At 45.3% G+C, this 18,952-nt stretch overlaps 1 protein-coding gene across 4 annotated transcripts in view; it reads right to left on the bottom strand.

The window, feature by feature from the left end:
* The window catches only part of celsr1a (cadherin EGF LAG seven-pass G-type receptor 1a), an 83,998-nt gene extending 65,152 nt beyond the window's left edge, over positions 1–18,846 (bottom strand). For all 4 annotated transcript variants that reach the window (XM_070992275.1, XM_070992274.1, XM_070992277.1 and 1 more), the window contains exon 1: positions 15,203–18,846. In XM_070992275.1, coding sequence (XP_070848376.1) covers positions 15,203–18,758 — 3,556 coding nt within the window. In that variant the 5' untranslated portion in view covers positions 18,759–18,846. The remainder of the gene's footprint in view (positions 1–15,202) is intronic.
* Between the last annotated feature and the right edge of the window lie 106 nt (positions 18,847–18,952).

The raw sequence follows: 18,952 nt of genomic DNA, 5'->3' as shown, positions 1-18,952 counted from the left end.
AAAGGTTTGACATTTTGAGAGCTATTTTAATTGGCTGGGAGTCAAGATGAAAAGTCTGATAAAACTCTTACATCTGTCCACTGATTATATAGCAAAAGACAAGAGACTGTTCGCTTAACTTAAAGTAGTATAAAGACTGGAAGCAGGGAGAAATGGCTATCCTCTCATTGAACTGCGATTTGATGGTTTTACACTTTAATTTTTGCACAGATTAAATAAAAAACATCATGTAAACATCAATAGCTTCATATGTAACAGACAGACTTGAGAGTGATCAGTCTCGACATGTAACTCTGAGCAAACTATTTCTATCAGGAGCATGCAAAGTGGTCATGCTAATGCTAAAATACAACACACACATACACAAAAAAATGCACAATGTCATTGTGCAAGGCTTTCTGCAGGGAGCCTCTCAGACCAGCTGCAATCCAGTCAACTGTAGTGTGAACAAATGGTCACATTCATGACACCACTAAAGTACATACTGACACCAAATTCATAATGGATGCAGTGTCCATCTACAATATAAGTTTGTGCTTACAGTATTGTGAGGGGTCTGGAAAGCATCCCCCTCACTAAGGTGAAGAAAAAAAGAAACACTGTTGTCAAGTAAGAAAGAACAGACTAATACAGGAAGTTTATTTTGGTTTGATGCTTTTATTTGCACTAACTTCTCTCTCTTTGAGGTTGACTTCCGGTGGGCGTGTTTTTTCATGGAGTGCACGCATGACAATGCAGCCACAAGACTCCAGCAGTTCCAAATCACCTTGTTAATCACCTTATTGGGTCATACCAAGGTGGAAAGTAGAGAGAGGGGAGTGAGTAGCAGGGGAGTTGTTAAGCTGGGTTTTTGTTTGCTGTTTGTTTAGTTTATTAGGTACTTTTGGTTAACCTGTATTAGATCAGAGTTCTTTATGTTTTTTATAAAGTAATATTTGACAACATTAAATTTGTATGATTTTAAAGAAGTTGGTGTCTGGGGGGGGGGGGGGGGGGGGGCCTTCACATGAATAATGGTATGGGACAAATCAGGTAATGAGGATAGCTTGCAGGTGAGGGAGAGTCTTTTTTTTAAGTGAGAGGAGGTAGGCTGGTGCGGGGCTGCTGCCAGTAAGACCTGCTCAGCTGGACTCCTCCCTGCACAGTATTCTGCTGATTTTTGGGTGAGATTGTTGTTTCTGCTGTAATATGGTTTTGGTCACCATTAAAAGAAAAAGAATCGGAGCTCTGAGAAAAGAAACCCTGTTTGTCTGAGGCTGCTCATTTTTCCACCATGCTTCACACTTTAATCCCTCTGGCTTTCATCCGTTTTGTAGAGGTCCCCTAACATCAAAACTCTACAAGTATGTACTGTATCTTGTGGCACCTCGGTGTCAGTGTGTGTATAATGATCAGGCATAAACATACAGTGCACAATAGGGCTGCAACAAACTTTAAAAAAAAAAAATCACTTAATCTTCGACTTGGTTGTTTTGCTCCATGAACAGTTATATCCAAAATATATTCAGATTACTCTCACAGAGGACTGGGCTCTCCATCATCAGCTCTCCTGGACAGTATGCCTTTCTGTGATCATGCATGCTGCAGTCCTGCTTTCACATTCACAGAAGTGTAAAAGTGGAACGGCTTTATTTGCCAAATACATTTTACACATACTCAGAATTTTTCCTTTGCAATTAACCGATCCTATAATCCAAACTATTAGGAGCGATGGGCAGCTATTCTGCAGCACCCGAGAAATGTATACATGTATAGATGTGTGTATATGTAATGAATGTGTTGGAGACCCGCAGTATGCCAGGCATGGAGGGCCAGCTGTCATCCCGGACCCTCAGTAGAGAAATTGTAAGCACCAGACTCTGGAGCTGAACCAACCCATTCCTCACATCACACACATGGTTGAACTTGGAGGGGCCTCTCTTGGGCCCCATGTATCAGAGCTTTACCCCCCACCAATCCGTAATCCACATACGGTATCAGATGTACGGCTGAGGACTCAAACCCGCTCCAAACATCAACCCCTGACAACTCAGCCTTCTGCAGATACGAAGCACTAAGGATCCATGTCACATACATGACCTGGGGGGTGGGCTCAAGCTCTCAAAACCCTCCAAAAATGGAGGACTCCTTATCCTGCGAAAACGATCAGCAACAAGAGCTCGCATGGCAAGATCCAGGGCTTGCAACAACCAGCAAGCGAGAGGTGAAAATGTGGCCTCTAATAATCCTGAAATTTAGATTTATCACATCTTGGAAACCAGTTAGCTACTTTTAGTTCAAGTTATCCCACTAAATACAACAAGAACTACGTGAGGAACATCTAAAAACTCACTATGGGTTGAAACAACAGCTTCTAACGTCACAAACTCCTTCTGCCCCAAAGAAATGCACTTAAAAGTACTCTCACCAATAGATCCCTGGAATAAAAGGTTTCCATTGAAACCCTTAGGTCCATATTGAAATGCCTTGACCTGTGAGCCCATTATAACCTGTGTGACTCTTGACACATTGAGACAATCACTTCACACATACAACACAAAGCTGGCGGCTGGGATCAGGGCTGGCTGGGAAAAGGCCATCAGCATTTGAAGACGAAGGCACACACAGATCCACATTTCTGCCATGTCAAAGCTAAGCCTTTTCCTCACCTGCGCCTTTCATGTTAAAGCAGCTCATGTTAGCCTGTTAAGGGGGACTGTATTCTAATAGAGAGAACAGGATGGTGCACAAGAAGATAAAATGCAAATGGGGACCTGTGTCTTTGTGTGAACCCTCTGAGGCGTGGCCACCTCAGATTGACTGGTGAATTCTCCACCTACATCTGCTTTTAAACAGGGGAAAGAATCCATGAACACAAATTTCCTCATTTAGTGAGACACAAGCTTGTAAATCATTATTCTGATGTGTAACTGATTAAACAGAAGCATTAAAATTGAATGTGTTTTCAATGAGAAATTGCAGGTTGGATCATTCAACTCACCTCTGCTCTGCAACAGTACCACCACCTCTTGCATGACGGGTGTCAAATAGCATGTGTGCATTGTGGATCTTTCTGCATAAGTTATCTCTGCCTGCACATGTTGTAAGCAGCATTTACCGTACGTAAGGGACCTCCATGTCTGCGCGACAAAAAGCTGTCACTTTAAAAGACAGATGAAACCACCAATGCTTCTTATCCCATGTCTGAAAAAGGGCTTATGTGTCTTTCCATGTTTTCCAAGAAAGACTAACATTATCTGCGACACACAGAGGGTAAAGACGGAGTGACGGCCCAGACGACCCCGCAGTAAGTGGAGGTTTACTCAGATAAGACCTGTGTTTAGAGCCACTGAGCGCTTTGCTTTGTCTGTATGACCTCCTGGGGGCCAAAGGTGAAGTGAACGCGACCCCTGAGCCTGCAATGCCTCATCAGGTCATTTTTCAGCCTGACAGAAAGCAGACATTCAACTGAGGCTCAGCTTGCCTGCATCTCTTTTTTTTTTTTAGATGTGATCTGCTTTCTGTTGGGAAATATGGAATTCTATGACTTCACCATTATGAGGCTAAAAAGCAATTTTGTCTACGTATTTATCACATCATCAAAAAATAACAAATGATGCTGAGCAGTCACTGCAATAACTTCACATCTCTTTAAAATGACTTTAGCTTGTCTTGCCTTATTGCACTGAGTGGCAACCGCAGTCCATCCACAAGCATTAAAGCAGTCTATTAAGAACTAATGGCTACATTATCGACTCAGCTAAATCAACACAGAAATCAATTCTGGCAGTATTTTAGATGATGGTGAGCAGGGTGTGGGGTGCATGCCCAGCAGCCTGTTAGTATGCTGCCATGAGTGTCTGTGGTCAAACAGTGAGCCTCACTATCTGTGTCGAACAGCAATCAGGCAGGGTTAGGAGCTGGCAAATGGCCTGGACTAATGCACAAGTACAAGCAGCATCCGGCTTCGTTGTGGTGCATCTGCACTGACACTCTGACTAAGAGGGTGGCAAACAGGAGGGTAAGGAAGTCAAGTGGAGGTCACCGAGGTCCAAGAAGTTGAAGCATCACTGTTGTACCTTTGGTCTATTTCTGCTTCCAGTGAGAAACATTTCTCCTTACGCCTCTTATCACTGAAGAGACATTGGGAATGAGTAGGAGCTGATTCTTGGCATTCACTTCATCCAAGGACATTTTTTAAATCGACCGAGGTACCAAACGCACACACTAGCTCATGCACACACACTTCTCACAAACAGTGCCTCACTGTAACCCAGGATGTAATTTAATGAGGCGCAGCTGAAGGTAGACAGCAGCACGTATGTCATTTTCAAGCATCACATGGTACGAACAGACACAGAGAGGCATTGTGGGTCCCGATTCTGCTCCACAGTCGAGGTGTCAGGAGTGCTGATGAACATCTTTAAGTGATGAAAATTAAGAACTTTTTATTTGCCCATCACAACTGCCAAATGCCATAACTGTCCAAGTTAACTAGAATTAGAAAAAAGAGACTGGTAGGATTATTTGGATTCATGTGGACCAAAACTATTTTTACTTTTAGACACTCTTAAATGATATTACATGAAAAGGGCAGGGAATCATGCCGCTTTGCCTAAATCTGTCCAGTTACTTCTTGGTATGAAACCTTTTTTAACCTCCTATGTAGAAGGATAATACACTATAATGCAGCTGTAAACAGATATATAAGAAATCCATAACTAGATGCTCATATATAAGCAAATAATGCCAGTATAGCATCACACTGCTGTAATTCCATAAACTATGTCTTCATAGGAAAAGATAGAACTGGTGAAAATACTCCGCATTAATAAACACCTAACAATAAGCATACACAAACACATAAACTGAAGAGCCATAACAATCAATAACATGAAAAAAAAATGGCTGGAAAAAAGGAAAAACAGTAATACGAGCCATTAAAAAACTTCACTGGAAACTTCAGAGTGCATGTTTAAGCTGCACTTTGCCAAAGCTGTTCCTGAAGGATAGAGTAGCCTCTACTTTGATACACATGAAACTGAAGACATTTTAGGAGGGTGAGGCACTTTTTGTGTGCCGTATAAAAGGTGGAAGGGATCTTTGTGTGAAACTTGGCCTTAACACTCCAGGGGAAGAGGGTCGAGCGCTGAGAAGTCCACGGCTGGTGTGTGATCTGGATCTGTGTGTGACAGAGGGGCGACTGTACCTGTGTGTGCATCAGCGAGTGCAAATGCTTGCTTACGCACAGGTTGTGGACGTGTTTTTGTGTGCATGCGTGCGTGTGTGTCGCCCCATCCAAAGTGTAACAGGAGTTTGTTTCAGTTCAAAGAAGCGTCTTGACATCCTATCAAAAGGCAAACCCAGTATACCTCGGAGCTCCCTCTGTCTACATGCATGTATCAATCTCTGCCTCACTGCTAAAAGAAGAGGCCCGCGGGGTTGGAGAAAACACACAAAGCTTCAATCCGCACGTATTAGTCTCTTCCTTTGAAATGCTTACAGAGGCCTAAGCCGCTCCGCCTGTAGGAGCCAAGTGTGACCCGGGGTGCGATGTGCGCTTTGCCTGCCAACACTTATGTGTGTGTCGATGCATATGCAACAGCATACTGCGTGCACACGTATTTTCCCTTAAACCCGGCAAAAGAAAAGTGCAGTCACAGAAGAGCAGAAGCCGACGGGAGGTTGTAAGGTGACACCCTGGATGACAGCAGTTGTCTGTGTCTGACACACTGGAGAAAAAAAGGGGGGTAGGGGTATTCCCAAAATCAGTTGTTCTTCTCATCAGGGCTCAAATCTCCTAGGGACTGTAAACATCAAGACCACTGAAGTGCCCCTGAGCGAGATATTAAATCCTTCAGCGCTTGACCTCCCCTGAAGGAAAAATGTTTAGCCTCCCTGGGAATAGAGTCACAAAAGTCAGAATAGATACATCCTAATATGTTACATACAGGTGTTATGATCAAAATCTATGGAAACCCAAAGAGGCTAAGAGTCCACAGCCATGCTGTCAGCTCTGAGAGGATTTACTTGAGCACGGTGGTGCCTAGGCGAGCCAAATGCTGACATCAGAATGCTAACATGCTCACAATGACAACACTAACACCTTTTGCAATTGTGTTCACCATCTTTGTTTCCTGTGTAAGCATGCTAAAACCTGCTGATAAGCACTTAACACAGAGTAACCACTGAGGCAGACAAAAATGTCTTTAGTTTTGCAGGTGATTCATCATAAAGTAAACTCTGACCTGATGATGAAAAGTCGTTCATCACTGAATCCAGCCCAATCCGTCCTGAGGGGTCGATGAATGTGTGTAACAAATTTCATGACAATCCCTTCGACAGTTGTTTTGTGCTAGTGTGGCTAAAAATAAACTGCAGTAAAATTACCATCACCCTAAAAATCTGGAGAGTACACAGCAATTTACCTGCTGAGGAGAGGTTGGTTCTACTCAATCCTCAGGCAGGAGTACTATCCTGTGTATAATTAAAGGCTTTGAAATTAGACTGCAAGGCATGGCTGTCTAGTATGTTGCCAGCCACTTCACATCTGAATAGGAAAAGAAAAAAAAAATGAGGAAACTATAGAAGCATCAACACCACCCAAAATCTATGCATGATAGCGACTTAAACCAAAAGATAAAATTTCCGGAAAGTCAAGTGCTGGCTGACAGGCAGTAAAACACAAAGGGACAACAATTTGAGAGCTCAGCATGAATCAACAAGTTCCCCACACACTAGCTATTAACTGTCAAGATTACACCTGTCACCAGCTCCGTCTCTGGCTGACGGGGAAATGAGTAAAACTGACACCTCTGTGAACACAATCTGGTATGAAGTTTCTGCGGAGGCCAAATTCAGCAGTCACAGAGGGTCAAGACCCGATCAAGGAGTTCTCAAGGAAGGACAATTAGAGATGGTGTCAGTTTTCAAGCAACGTCAGAAGAAATGTTTACAACCAAGCTCTAAATGAAAGCTTTTCTGGTCTATCTCAATTAAATTAATGAGCATAAAGTGCCTTTATTCATACAGATGGCTGTCTTAGTATATTTTAGGATATCTCCATGGATGGGGTTTCCGCAGAAGGGCACCTTTTTTGTTAGCTCTGGATTATGCTGAACAGATATTGGTCTGTTTTTGCCAGTGAACTTAATCCATTTAAGCTGTTTGACATTTCATCTTAATACCTGCATTGTCAGTGCCAATGCAAAGTCTTAATAGCTGTGAGGATCGTAGCTCAATGCTCTACATTCAGGACTATTACACAGGGAGCAAGGGTTGGTCCTTAGTAATGATATGAAGTTACAGTGCGTGGCAGAAGTAATCGGGCCGGATTAGAACACAGCAAACAGTATTTGAACTTCTAGAATGGAAGTGGGGTTGTGATGTGTGGAGATTTTTAGTCATTGTTCTCCCATAAGATTTAGATACAAGGTAGCACCCGCAGATGATTAGCATAGCTTAGCATAAAGACCGGAAACAGGCGTGAATAGCTAGCCAGGCTGTGTCCATAGGTGACAAAATTCCCATACGCGTACCTCTAAAGTTCACTGATTTACACGTTCTATCATGTTTGATTAATCCGCACAAAGAGCAAAGTGACGCATTTAGAACGGGTTGAAGGGCAAACTACTTCTTGGCCGGGTGCAGTGATGTGCTGGTTTCCGTAGCAAAGACACCTAAACCATGTCCAGTCCACTCTGAAGAACAGCTACTGATTTCTACCTGCCGGTGCTCTCAAGTCTTTGATGTTCCTAATCAACCTCAGGCCTGTTGCCTGTCATTGCAGGGACCCTGATGATGGAAATTTGGTGGCCAGACTGAACAACAGCCTGGACACCTCAGGGTAAAACCTGGTTTGTAAGAGTTAAAAGGTCAATAATGCAGCTCAAGGCCAAACTGTGTGACCAGTGAAACCTTAGAACTGATTCTAAAATTAAGGCCAGAGATGTTTAAAATTCAGCTGAAAGAGTTGCATGATCCGATGTGTTGGAATGAAAGTTGCCTGGAGTCACATGAGTTTAGATCCCATGTCCACCATAAGCAGATACAGTAGGTTTCAGTAAAAAATCTGACCTCGTGGCACACAACCTACACATGACTGGTGTTTGAATGCTCAATCTAAATTTGTCAGTGCTGCTGTGACAACAAGTAAATGTCAGGTCATTCACACAAGACTGTTGCCATAACTTGGCACCAGAGGAGCCTGGCAGAGCCAGGATCAGTATGTAGGAAGACACAACAATGGAGACAAAGACTTGCTTGAGAGCATAAATAAGACATAAATCAAGCACAAAAAGATGCACACTTTTGTTATTGTTGCTATTCAAAAGCATCTTCAGACCTCTTACAGGTTCCTATAGGAACCTCCAAACAGATCTCACAAAACCAGATGTGGGCCTCAAATGTGTGAACACTGCCCGACAGACAACCAGCAGAGGAAGGCTCCAGCCATCCTCTATCAACTTCTCTTTATCCTCTTCTTCTGTCGCCTTGTCCTTCACTGTCACACATGCCATTCACTCTGGCTAGCAACTGTATATATACACACCCTCAGCCCCCACCCCACCACCACTTAACATTCCTACAGCTGGTCATCGCACAACATGACGCATGTAATGTCACACTCGTGAGCCGCCGGCGAGCCGCGATGCTCTGCCGGCCTCCTCGGGGGGGGGGGAGACAAAGAAGAGCATTGTGTCGTCTGAGTGAGAGAGAGAATGGAAAAGAAAGTGTGTCAGGTTACAATCAAATGCGACCCCTCCATCACCACCACCACCACCCAAAATCCATTGGAGTTTGAGTGGTGAAATCACTGTCCTGCAGCATGTAAGCGACAGATAACCCTGCCTGCATGTGTGTGTGTTTGTGACAGGGAGGGAGAAGGGGTGTATGGCAAACTGGATACTACACATACACACAATATGCAAAGAAACAATAAAACACAGGCAAAGCAAAGGTACAACCCCCCTCTGAATACCCTCACACTTCCACTTTATCTTATTCAACCTGGGCCCAAAATATAGGTGTTTGCAAACAAACAACCCCTCCTTGAAATCCCCTCAGCAAACACACTTGCATCATGGGAAGACACTTCGCTCTCCAGCTCGCTTTCCACCCAGCAACTTACAGAACGCTTAGAGAGATTTCCTGCTGGAGGCAAATCAGCGATCTTGAGAAAGCAGCACATGGATTAAGAGTGTGGGAGGACAGACGGCTCAAGTGGGAAAAGGTGGACAGATTGGGGAGTTACAGAAATACCAAACAAACCGAGTGTGAAAACTACCATCCTCCCTGGGAAGGCAGAATCAGAAATGAATTTTCTTCTAGTATCTTCCAAAGTCAAACAAAGCCATTTTTTCCCACAAGGTAAAGGGGGCAATTTGCCTCCTTCTCCCAGGCAGTGACAGCATCAGCAGACAGCCATAGATCCATAAACGTCCCTCCTCTCTCTAGCCTGTAATTGAGTGCTCAGACATCAGTGGAGCCGAACAGTGACCAGTCCTGATCCCCTGGTACGTATTTACACTTCAAACTCTAGACCACAGCCCGGAGGCGCGCGCACACACACACACACACACACACACACACACACACACACACACACACACACACACACACACACACACTACAAACATTACAGCCTACTGTGGATGTACAAGATTAAGCATGAATGTGATTCCTTTCTCGCCTATTGAACACGCATATACAGACATGAACATTGTTATTACGCCTGCACATGTCTTCTTCTCTGCCTCAGGACAAGGGAGCATCACGTAATTCAATTAAGTTTTCAGTGCAGGTATGGAAAGTGCTGCAAACTTTTCGCTTGGAGTGTAATGCTTTAAATTTAGAGATATTTGGTAAGTGTGCTTGCAGGAGGACAAAAAAATGTGGTAACAATGTCACTCAACAATTTCCTCTCCTGGAAACAGACCAAATTTTCTGTTTCAGTTTAAACTAATTCTCCATTTTTAAGCAGCTTAAGTCACAAAAAGTGGCCAAATGTTAGCATGCTGACATTAAATTTAAATGTTGACCAAAGTGGCAGAGCGACCAGCTGACATTGTTATATCTAGAGTCATGTGACTAGCGTGGCTAAAAAACATACAGGACACGATGGCAGCAGAGCACCCAGGTAGGTATGCACGCATAGGCACACATGTAAAAAGATGGACAGGCGTACTGACAGAGACGCGCAGGGGCAGACAGGCATGCAGACAGATAGAGAAAGCCAGAGGGGCAGTAATCTAATAAGTTTCTGTAACCACTCAGGACAGATTTAGCTTCAACAACCGCCTGGCAGGAGAGGTAACACTCTCCAGGCACATGGTCAAGCAATGTGTGCATTCTTAAGAAAAGTACAGAGGAAGACATGAGGGAAGACAATAAGACTGAAGGTGAGATGAAAGCACGGTGAGATAGAAGGAGGAGGAAGGAATGTGGTGAGGGTCAAACTTTAAAGCCGGGAGTGTGTGATATCTTAGGAATGAATGGGATCTTCTAATATCAGTTACTGCCAGTGCCAAGCATGGGAATGGCAGCATATCTCACGCACACATACTGCAGGAAAATGTATGAGCTGCTGCCGACAGGACTGAAGCGCACAGGCTCCATCCATGCAGGCTTCGGCTCCTTCAGCTAGCTGAGCGATACAAGCACTTCCAACATCTGCAGGCTGTGCAACGTGGTTACTTTTTATTGAAAGAAATCTCAGGCAGTGAATCTTGCGAATCATCCACTCACAGCCACATAGATAACATCTCTACTCTACACATGCACTCCCTCTTTCTGCCCCATCCATCAGGTTGAGGTCAAAAGTCACGCGTAGAACAGTACAGGGTCATTTCTCACCACTGAGCGTGCGTTTAAAACCCGATGTCTTGCTTTGATCTCCGAGGTGAGAGGTCACATGTCATCACTGTCTGTGCATCACTGACACACCTGCGCTCAAGTGAGGAGTCACATTTCTGCTGTCAGAGCAGCAGACGCACGACAGTTACCTGGAAAAAGACGGCAACAGAAGACTGAAAGGAAGATGCTTGTCCCTTGACTCACACAGGGAATAATTTGTCTTTCCCAATATGAGTTCCGGTGTCCTTCGTGACGTGTGTGACTCAATATTTCATGACCAAATGATGATTTGAACCCAAAAGAACAAGAAGGAAGGACAAGGCAACACATCACACCCAATGCCCCATACAGTGTGTTGCACAACTCTAATTATGACATTAATGAAGGGACAATTAGACTTCTCTTTCTTTATAAATGATGAAGTTGTGGTTTTCACAGGAATGCTTTTAAGTAGCATGTCTATGGAAGATCAGCGAGTGCACCAGCGGATTGTATTGTATCTCGGGCTGGTTTTCAAAATAAGCACAAAGCCAAAGCTTTTGTGCCATAGTAGAAATCTTATGTGTACTGAGAGAGGGATGAGGGAGAGAGAGCAGAGAAAGTGTGTGTTAGAGGGGGTGGACGGACGAGAACAGAAATGTTAAAAAGCTGAGCTATGTAACTCCTCCAACGGGATTAGGAGCCAAACCAAAGGCATGGAAACTCAGCAAAAGCCCCATGGGGCAAAAGAGAGGGTGGACTGGGGGGAGGCGGGTGTGTGTACGGGTGCTTGTAGCAGCATGCCGTCCCGCTCACTGAGGGTAAGGAAAAAGATCAGAGCCAAGGTGGAAAAAGACGATTTAGCATCAATCATTCCTAATCGTTTAAGTAAAAATCTGCTGTGCTGTCTCATTGAATGATGTAGCACAACTCCACCTATAGCCAGTCTGTGCAAGCTTTAACCTTTTCTGTTATATGGCCCACTTATCGGGTAGACCTTTCCTGAAGAAAAAAAAAACCTCCAGTGCAGCGGATTCCTTTTGCACATCAGGAAGCAAATAGAAGAATGTGGTGGCTACATGGACAAATGAGCACCGATGACATTAACACCACTGATTAATACACTTCCTCCCCGGGATGCATCAGGCGTCAACACTATGCACATGTTTGCATCCATCCCTGTGTGTCTAACGCTTACTGCCAAATCATCACTTTGACAATGAATGCTTGTGCAGCAGCCATGAAATGCATCAGCTCAGATTAGTTCCTTGGGATCAATTTATATTTCTTTCCCCTAAGGTCGAAAGTCCAATCAGGTATGATTAAAATCAAGCCTTCCTTTTTACCACCACTGTAGGAAACCACCAATTATCTAGACTGCTGACAGCTGAGGCACTTTCACAACCAAGCCAGCCAAACGCTGGTAAATCTTGGCTTTATATGGTGGCTCTGACTGGCAGTTCTGGCAGTCAACCAGTTGGCTTGAGAGACTGATTATGTAGCAACTACGGTAACAAAGTGGTGAAAGTGTGATTGAAGTGTTTCCTGTGTACCTCTGCTGGCTTTAATTTGTAAGCCACTGAGACACACACTGAGGCTTCGTGAAGAAAGCAAGGATAAAGGTGCACGACAATGAAATTCTGTACGACTCTGCCTTTGTGGTGGTCAGAAATTGACAGATAATCATCTTTTAGAAAACAGTGAAAACCCCAAAGGTTTTAAGTGAAATTTGACAAGCTATGATAAGAGCTGTTACAATGAGAACACCCAGCCCTTTGCTATCGAACCACAGAGCCACCATCATTCTCTCTCTCTCTCTCGCTCTCTCTCTCTCTCTCTCTCACACACACACACACACACACACACACACACACACACACACACACACACACACACACAAGTACAGGGAAAGAGAGACTGAGGACAGATAGATCAGTGTTGTGGCTTGCTGAGTGTGTTAAGCGAGTGTATCTCTGGAGAGTTATCAGGGAATGCCTGTGTGCCAGCAGAGGGCTAAAGAAACATTCTCAGGCCTTCGGTTCACCGCTGTGAAAGCACCTGAGCACTTCTTTCACAGGTTTAAACAAGCGCCTTCATTGGAGGATTTAAGGAGAACAAGGTGTCAATCTCTATGGCAGATGGCAACCTTCTCGTCTCTTTTTCTCCGCGGGTCCTCTACAGCCAAGACAAATCAATGCTCACTGTGATGCATCAACAATCAGACGGTGGCAGAGGAAAGGTGAAAAACAATAACCACACAACAAAACTAAAATACTCCAAAATGTGGGACCAGTACGGGAGAGAGCCTGAATTCGAAAGAGAAAGAGACACAGTCAGGGTCTTGTTAAGGTGCTTTTAGCTCACCAAACCCCTCAGGCCTTCCCCTCCCAAGAGCCCGGGGTTGAAAGGTCAAGGCATCGGCGGTAATGTTACCAAAGACTTGACATCAGTGTGAGCCACCAAAAAAGGGGGGCTGTGGAGAAGTATGTGCATCTGTTTAATTGTGAATGAAATGAGCTGACAAATATGTGTGTGTGTGTGTGTGTGTGTGTGTGTGTGTGTGTGTGTGTGTGTGTGTGTGTGTGTGTGTGTGTGTGTGTGTGTGTGTGTGTGCAAGGCTACAACTAATTAATTGAGGTCCATTCCCCTTTGGGACCATCATGAGGTCACTGTTGTCAGGGATAGCGCTGTCATCTGTTAATGACAAACATGAATGCAGAGGCAATCAATGAGGGCTGTAAGGCCTCGCAACTACTGTGGCCAGTTGCTGCCTCCTCAGATGCTCTGCAGGTCGTCTATAACCGCAATAAAGCACTTAAAAAAGAACAGCCTGTCTTTTGTCCAAGACAAACACAAGGCACAAGTTCTTAAGCAAAAAGACTGTCAGAGAAAAAAGGGAGAGACATCTGGCTAAAGTTTTCTGTCACCTAATGAACCACGATGTGCAACAACTTGTGACATTGCAAGTTTAAGTCCAACTACAGAACTACTATATTATCCTGTGTATCCATCACTGAGCAGAAGAGGGGAAATGATCAAAGTAAGACAATCAAGAGGACAAAAAAAGGACTTCCTTGTGTGGAGCTTTATTTCTAGTCATCAGAATGATCCACAGCCTGCAATTAAAATAACCACAAACATGATGAGATTGATGACTGGGAATGGGGGCTTGCCCTAGTGCAGCATGGTCCAGAGCAGCTCATTTATACTCCTTCAGTACGTGTGATATGCTGGCCTTCCTTAGCTTAGAGAGGTGAAACTAAGAGATGGTGAGCTGAAGAGATCTCACTGCGTTGGGCCATTTGCCCATTTCAGGGCTTAATTTGGTTTAGGAGACCAACCAACAGAGAGAGAGAGAGAAAAGAATAAGAAAAAGGAGAGAGAGAAGGTTGAGCAACCGGCTGTCAATAGGTGACAGGGTAGTTATTCTGTCAGGGTATTAGATTTATCCCGCCCGTCCAACTGCCTGAGTAATGTCACACTGCTTTCTTCCCAAGTGTGTGTGTGCGTGCCTCTACTGTAGCTGGTACCCGGCCTGTTTAGATGTGAATGTCCAAGTGTTTGCATTTGTCTAATCTTTAACTTGAAAGAACAAAGTCTCCTTCTGTAGTGGAAAAAAAGCAACTTAACACAAATTCTTTCGGCATGACCTTGTCGTATGAACGCACAAGCCTTGAGACCCAAGCCTGTATTACAGAAAGCTCAGTTTATCCGTAAAAACAAAACTCTGGATCTAAAACTCGCTCTATGATTCAAAATCGAGGTAGTTTCAAGTATTGACTTGTACAAACTATTCAAAGCAAGGAAAGGTACCAGGTGAAATCCTGGGAGACATCTTGCCACAAGATGTTCATAAAGCTCAGTGCAGCGCACCAACATGAGGCAAAACCCTTCAGCCTCTGCACTTCAAAGAGTGAAGCCTACACACTGCAAGCTCTAACAGAGGGAAATTGTGTGTCTGCAAATGTCTGCACTACATGCACGTGTGTGCTCCTTCTTTTGACAGAAACCCACATATCTGCAACAACAAAGCGGCTCGGCTATGAGGGTGTGCTTCTATTAGCACCTTTTTATTACCTCAACCAACCACTTGCACAATACATTTATCACCCAAATGGCACAAAAGCAGCACAACCGGATCTTGCATAGAGCCTGCAGCAAACACTTACTGAACATACAGTCAACACTGCAGCCGCAACCTGCCCCCAGTCTCTATTCCACAGAAAATCTGCACTGACTCAGCAGTGTGATGATACATCACACTTGGTGACCCGTCTCAACACTTCTTATCACCTTGCTTGCATGTACTAACACATGTAACATGAAACATGAAAAGTTCCACTTAAAAAAACAGCTTGAAATGTAAATATATATAAAATTTATTTCTTACCTGAGACAGAAATGGTCATGGGTGCTTCCAGGGGCCTGTCGTTGTCCAGATCCCTGCTCAACCTCAGATCCCCAGTATCCTCGTTCAGCAGCAGCAGACTGAGCTCATTCCCAGATTCAAACTTGTACCGCAGCTTATCCGACACATCTGGGTCATGAGCTGGTACCTTTCCTATTATTCCTGATGGAAAACTATTAGACTTATTGGTGACATAGTTGTTGAAAATAATCTCAAAGTTCTGCAGCACCGGCTTATTGTCATTCATGTCTACAAGGCGGATGTGCACAGTGGCCCGACTCACTAGTGGTGCTGAAGTGGCCTGGACTACAATGACATACTCTGTTTTGGTCTCATAATCCAGGTCTGTGAGTGCAGTGAGGTCACCATTAAAGATGTCCAGTTGGAAAACCTCTGGAATATTCCCTTCCACAATCTGGTACATGATCTGAGCATTGGTGCCCTCATCGGGGTCGGTGGCAGAGATCCGGGCCACGACGGACCCCACCGGGCTGTTCTCCTCCACGTCAATGAACAGCTCATCCTTCTCAAACACTGGAGCATTGTCATTTATGTCCTGGACAACCACATGAATGGGAACTGCTGCTTTCAGAGGCGGAACCCCCCTATCCACAGCAAAGGCTTTCAGATTATAAACAGGAACATTCTCGCGGTCCAGTTTACGAGCAGTTCTGATGATACCAGAGTAAGTCTCTATGATGAAATCCCCCTCTCCATCATCACCACCCTGAAACGTATAGCTCACCCTGCCATTTGAGCCAGAATCTCTATCTGAAGCAGAGATCTGCAGAACGCTGGTGTAGACAGGTGCATCTTCAAATACACTCCCCTGGTACATATCCCGAAGAAACTGAGGCGTATTATCATTGGCATCAAGGATGATAATCTCCACATAGGTGGTGTCAGATTTCTGAGGGATGCCATTATCTCTGGCAATGATGGCTAATGTGTAGGAGGCCTGGTCTTCATAATCAATCTCCATCTGTGTTGTGATGGCACCTGAATCCGGGTCAATTTTAAACTGAGGAACATTGTCCTCCATCACATACGTGATGCGAGCATTTTCCCCCGTGTCTTCATCCGTCGCGCTGATCACCACCACAGTGGAGCCCACCGGTTTTTCTTCACTGAGCATCACCTGGTAGTTGGCACTTTGGAAGACGGGCCGGTGTGTGTTGGCATCCGTCACATTGATGAACACCTGAGCGGTGTCGTAGCGTGTTCCATCGCTGGCAGTGACTGTCAGGACATACTGGCGTTCCTGTTTGTAGTCCAAAGGGAGGGCTAAAGTGATGAGACCGCCGCCGCTCTGGCTAGTGATTGCAAAGCGGTTCCTGGTGTTGCCACTGGAGATCTGATAGGTCACCACACTGTTGACGTCCCTGTCCACGGCTGTCACTGTCAGAACGCTGGTCCCCACGACTGCGTCCTCATTAATCTTCAGTGAGTAGATCTTCTCTGTAAATGTGGGTACGTTGTCATTCACATCAAGCACCGTGATGCTGACGCTGGCTGAGGAAGACATCACAGGTACACCATGATCTCTCGCCTCCACGCCGAAGGTGTAGAAGTCAGTGGTCTCCCTGTCAAGCTCATCACTCACCGTAATCCAGCCTGTGCTGTTGTTGATGGTGAACGGAAAACCAGGCGTGGTGTCTGTTAACCGGTATTCCAAACGGGCATTTTCTCCTGAATCACCATCAATTGCTTGAATGTGGATCACAGAGTAACCAATGGCCACGTTTTCCAACACAGTCGCCTGGAAAGGTGTGCTGACAAACATGGGAGCATTGTCATTCACGTCCACTACTTGCACCACCACCATCCCTGTGCCATTTATCAGAGGAGGCCTGCCACCGTCCTGAGCCTTAATCCGCAAATTATATTCCCGAATCATCTCATAGTCCAGAGGATTGATGACGTCAATCACACCGGTGGGGGAGTGAATGTAAAACTGTCCCTTAACATTTCCACTGATGATGCTGTAATGAACTTTGGCGTTGTTGCCCTGATCTTTGTCTGTAGCTTCCACCTGGATGACTTTAGTGTTGACTGCCACATTCTCTGGAACCTGTACAACATACCTCTTTTCACTGAACTGTGGGTAGTTGTCATTCTCATCCTCTACAAATATATGGACAGTGGCGGTGGCACTGTGGGGACTTGGGTCTTTACCCTGGTCATTGGCCTCAACAATCAGCTGATACTGGGCCTGAGTCTCCCGGTCAGGCCTCTCCCTGATCCTCACCAGGCCATTCCGGGGGTCAATTTCAAACACAGAGTTGACTCCATCGCTGTTCACAATTTTATAAATCATGTTGGCGTTGGAAGGAGCGTCCCCGTCTGTGGCTCGGATTGTCATCACTTCAAACCCCACTTCTACGTTCTCCCGGATGTTGACACGGTATTCAGTTTGCTCAAACACTGGACTGTGGTCATTAGTGTCACTCACAGTGACAGTGAGGTAAGAAGTGGCAGACCTTCTAGGGGAGCCGTTGTCAGTTACAGTGACTTTGAAAACATGGGTGTCTTTGACTTCTCTGTCTAGTGACTGGACGGTTTTTATGCTTCCTGTCTGAGAGTCAATGCTGAAAAAGTCATTGGACCTGCTGTCAAACAAAGCTTCCATGGTGTACTCCAGCCTCCCTGCCTCTCCATCATCCGGGTCAGTGGCTTTCAGGGTGATAACTCGCGTGCCTGCAGGCTCATTCTCGGGCACGGACACTTGATAGTTGGGGAGCTGGAACTGGGGAGACGCGTTTACCTGTCGCTTGCCCCTGTGGATCAATTTGCCAGACTTTCCCTGGGTGGTTTCTGAGAGGGATCCGTGTTGTTTAGGCACTTTAACAAACGTCAGGCTCAGCTGCACGGAGAGCCTGCCGCCTGGAGAGCTGTGTAACGCACAGTGTAAACTCACCTCGGGCTCTCCTCTGTGCTCAAAACATAGGTCAGTGGCCAGAAACAAATGCCCATGGCTGAACACTGCGCTCAACTCTTCTCCAACGCACACGCTGTCCAAAAAGGCGGTGTTGCGCGTAAAGGTAGGCAAAAGTTGTGTTACATTCAAGAGCAATTTACCTGCGGGGAAGCAGGAAGTCGCCTCCAGTTTTGAAAGGTGTTTAATGTGAATGTCTGGCTTACCTGGCGCTTTCTTTCTCTTGTATTTAATAAAACAGTCCTGGCCGTGGACAAACACATTAAACTGTGTCAGAATAACGTCTCCAGATGTTGTGGAACCTGTTCTGAAATAAACAGGCGCCGGGTTCGCCGTGTGCGCACACTGAACTTTGCGGGACAGGCGGATAACTCCATCGTGCCTCTCAACTTGGAAAAAGCCTTGAATGGATTTAGTGGATAAAGTCCTGTCAGTTTTATAAGTCCATCCAGGGCCGAGCGACAGGTTTGCCAAAAGGGTCCCGGGCTGTAAAGTCTCCGAAAGGTGCATCTCCAAACATCCCGCAAGCGGCACGCTGAACAGGGCACAAACCCAAATCCAACACATCGAGAGCTCCATGCTTTTAAACCTGCCAAATCCCATCCAACTTCACCGAAACTCCTCCGCAAAAGCATTAACTCTCCCTCTCCCAACACCGCGTTTTGCTTTTATCCCTCATAGTGGAGTTTTAACGCGGAAAAAGACGCTCGGTTTCCATAGTATCCACGGCGCGCAGCGGCTGCGTTCCTCTGAGTTTAAAAATGAGTACAAAATGGCTCCGTGGCTCTCCTCCGCCT

Source organism: Chaetodon trifascialis, chromosome 22 (genome assembly GCF_039877785.1).
Source record: "Chaetodon trifascialis isolate fChaTrf1 chromosome 22, fChaTrf1.hap1, whole genome shotgun sequence".
In the NCBI taxonomy this organism is placed as follows: Eukaryota; Metazoa; Chordata; class Actinopteri; order Chaetodontiformes; family Chaetodontidae; genus Chaetodon; species Chaetodon trifascialis.
Note: the sequence above shows the minus strand (reverse complement) of the source record. Positions and strands in the feature narration are given on the sequence as shown.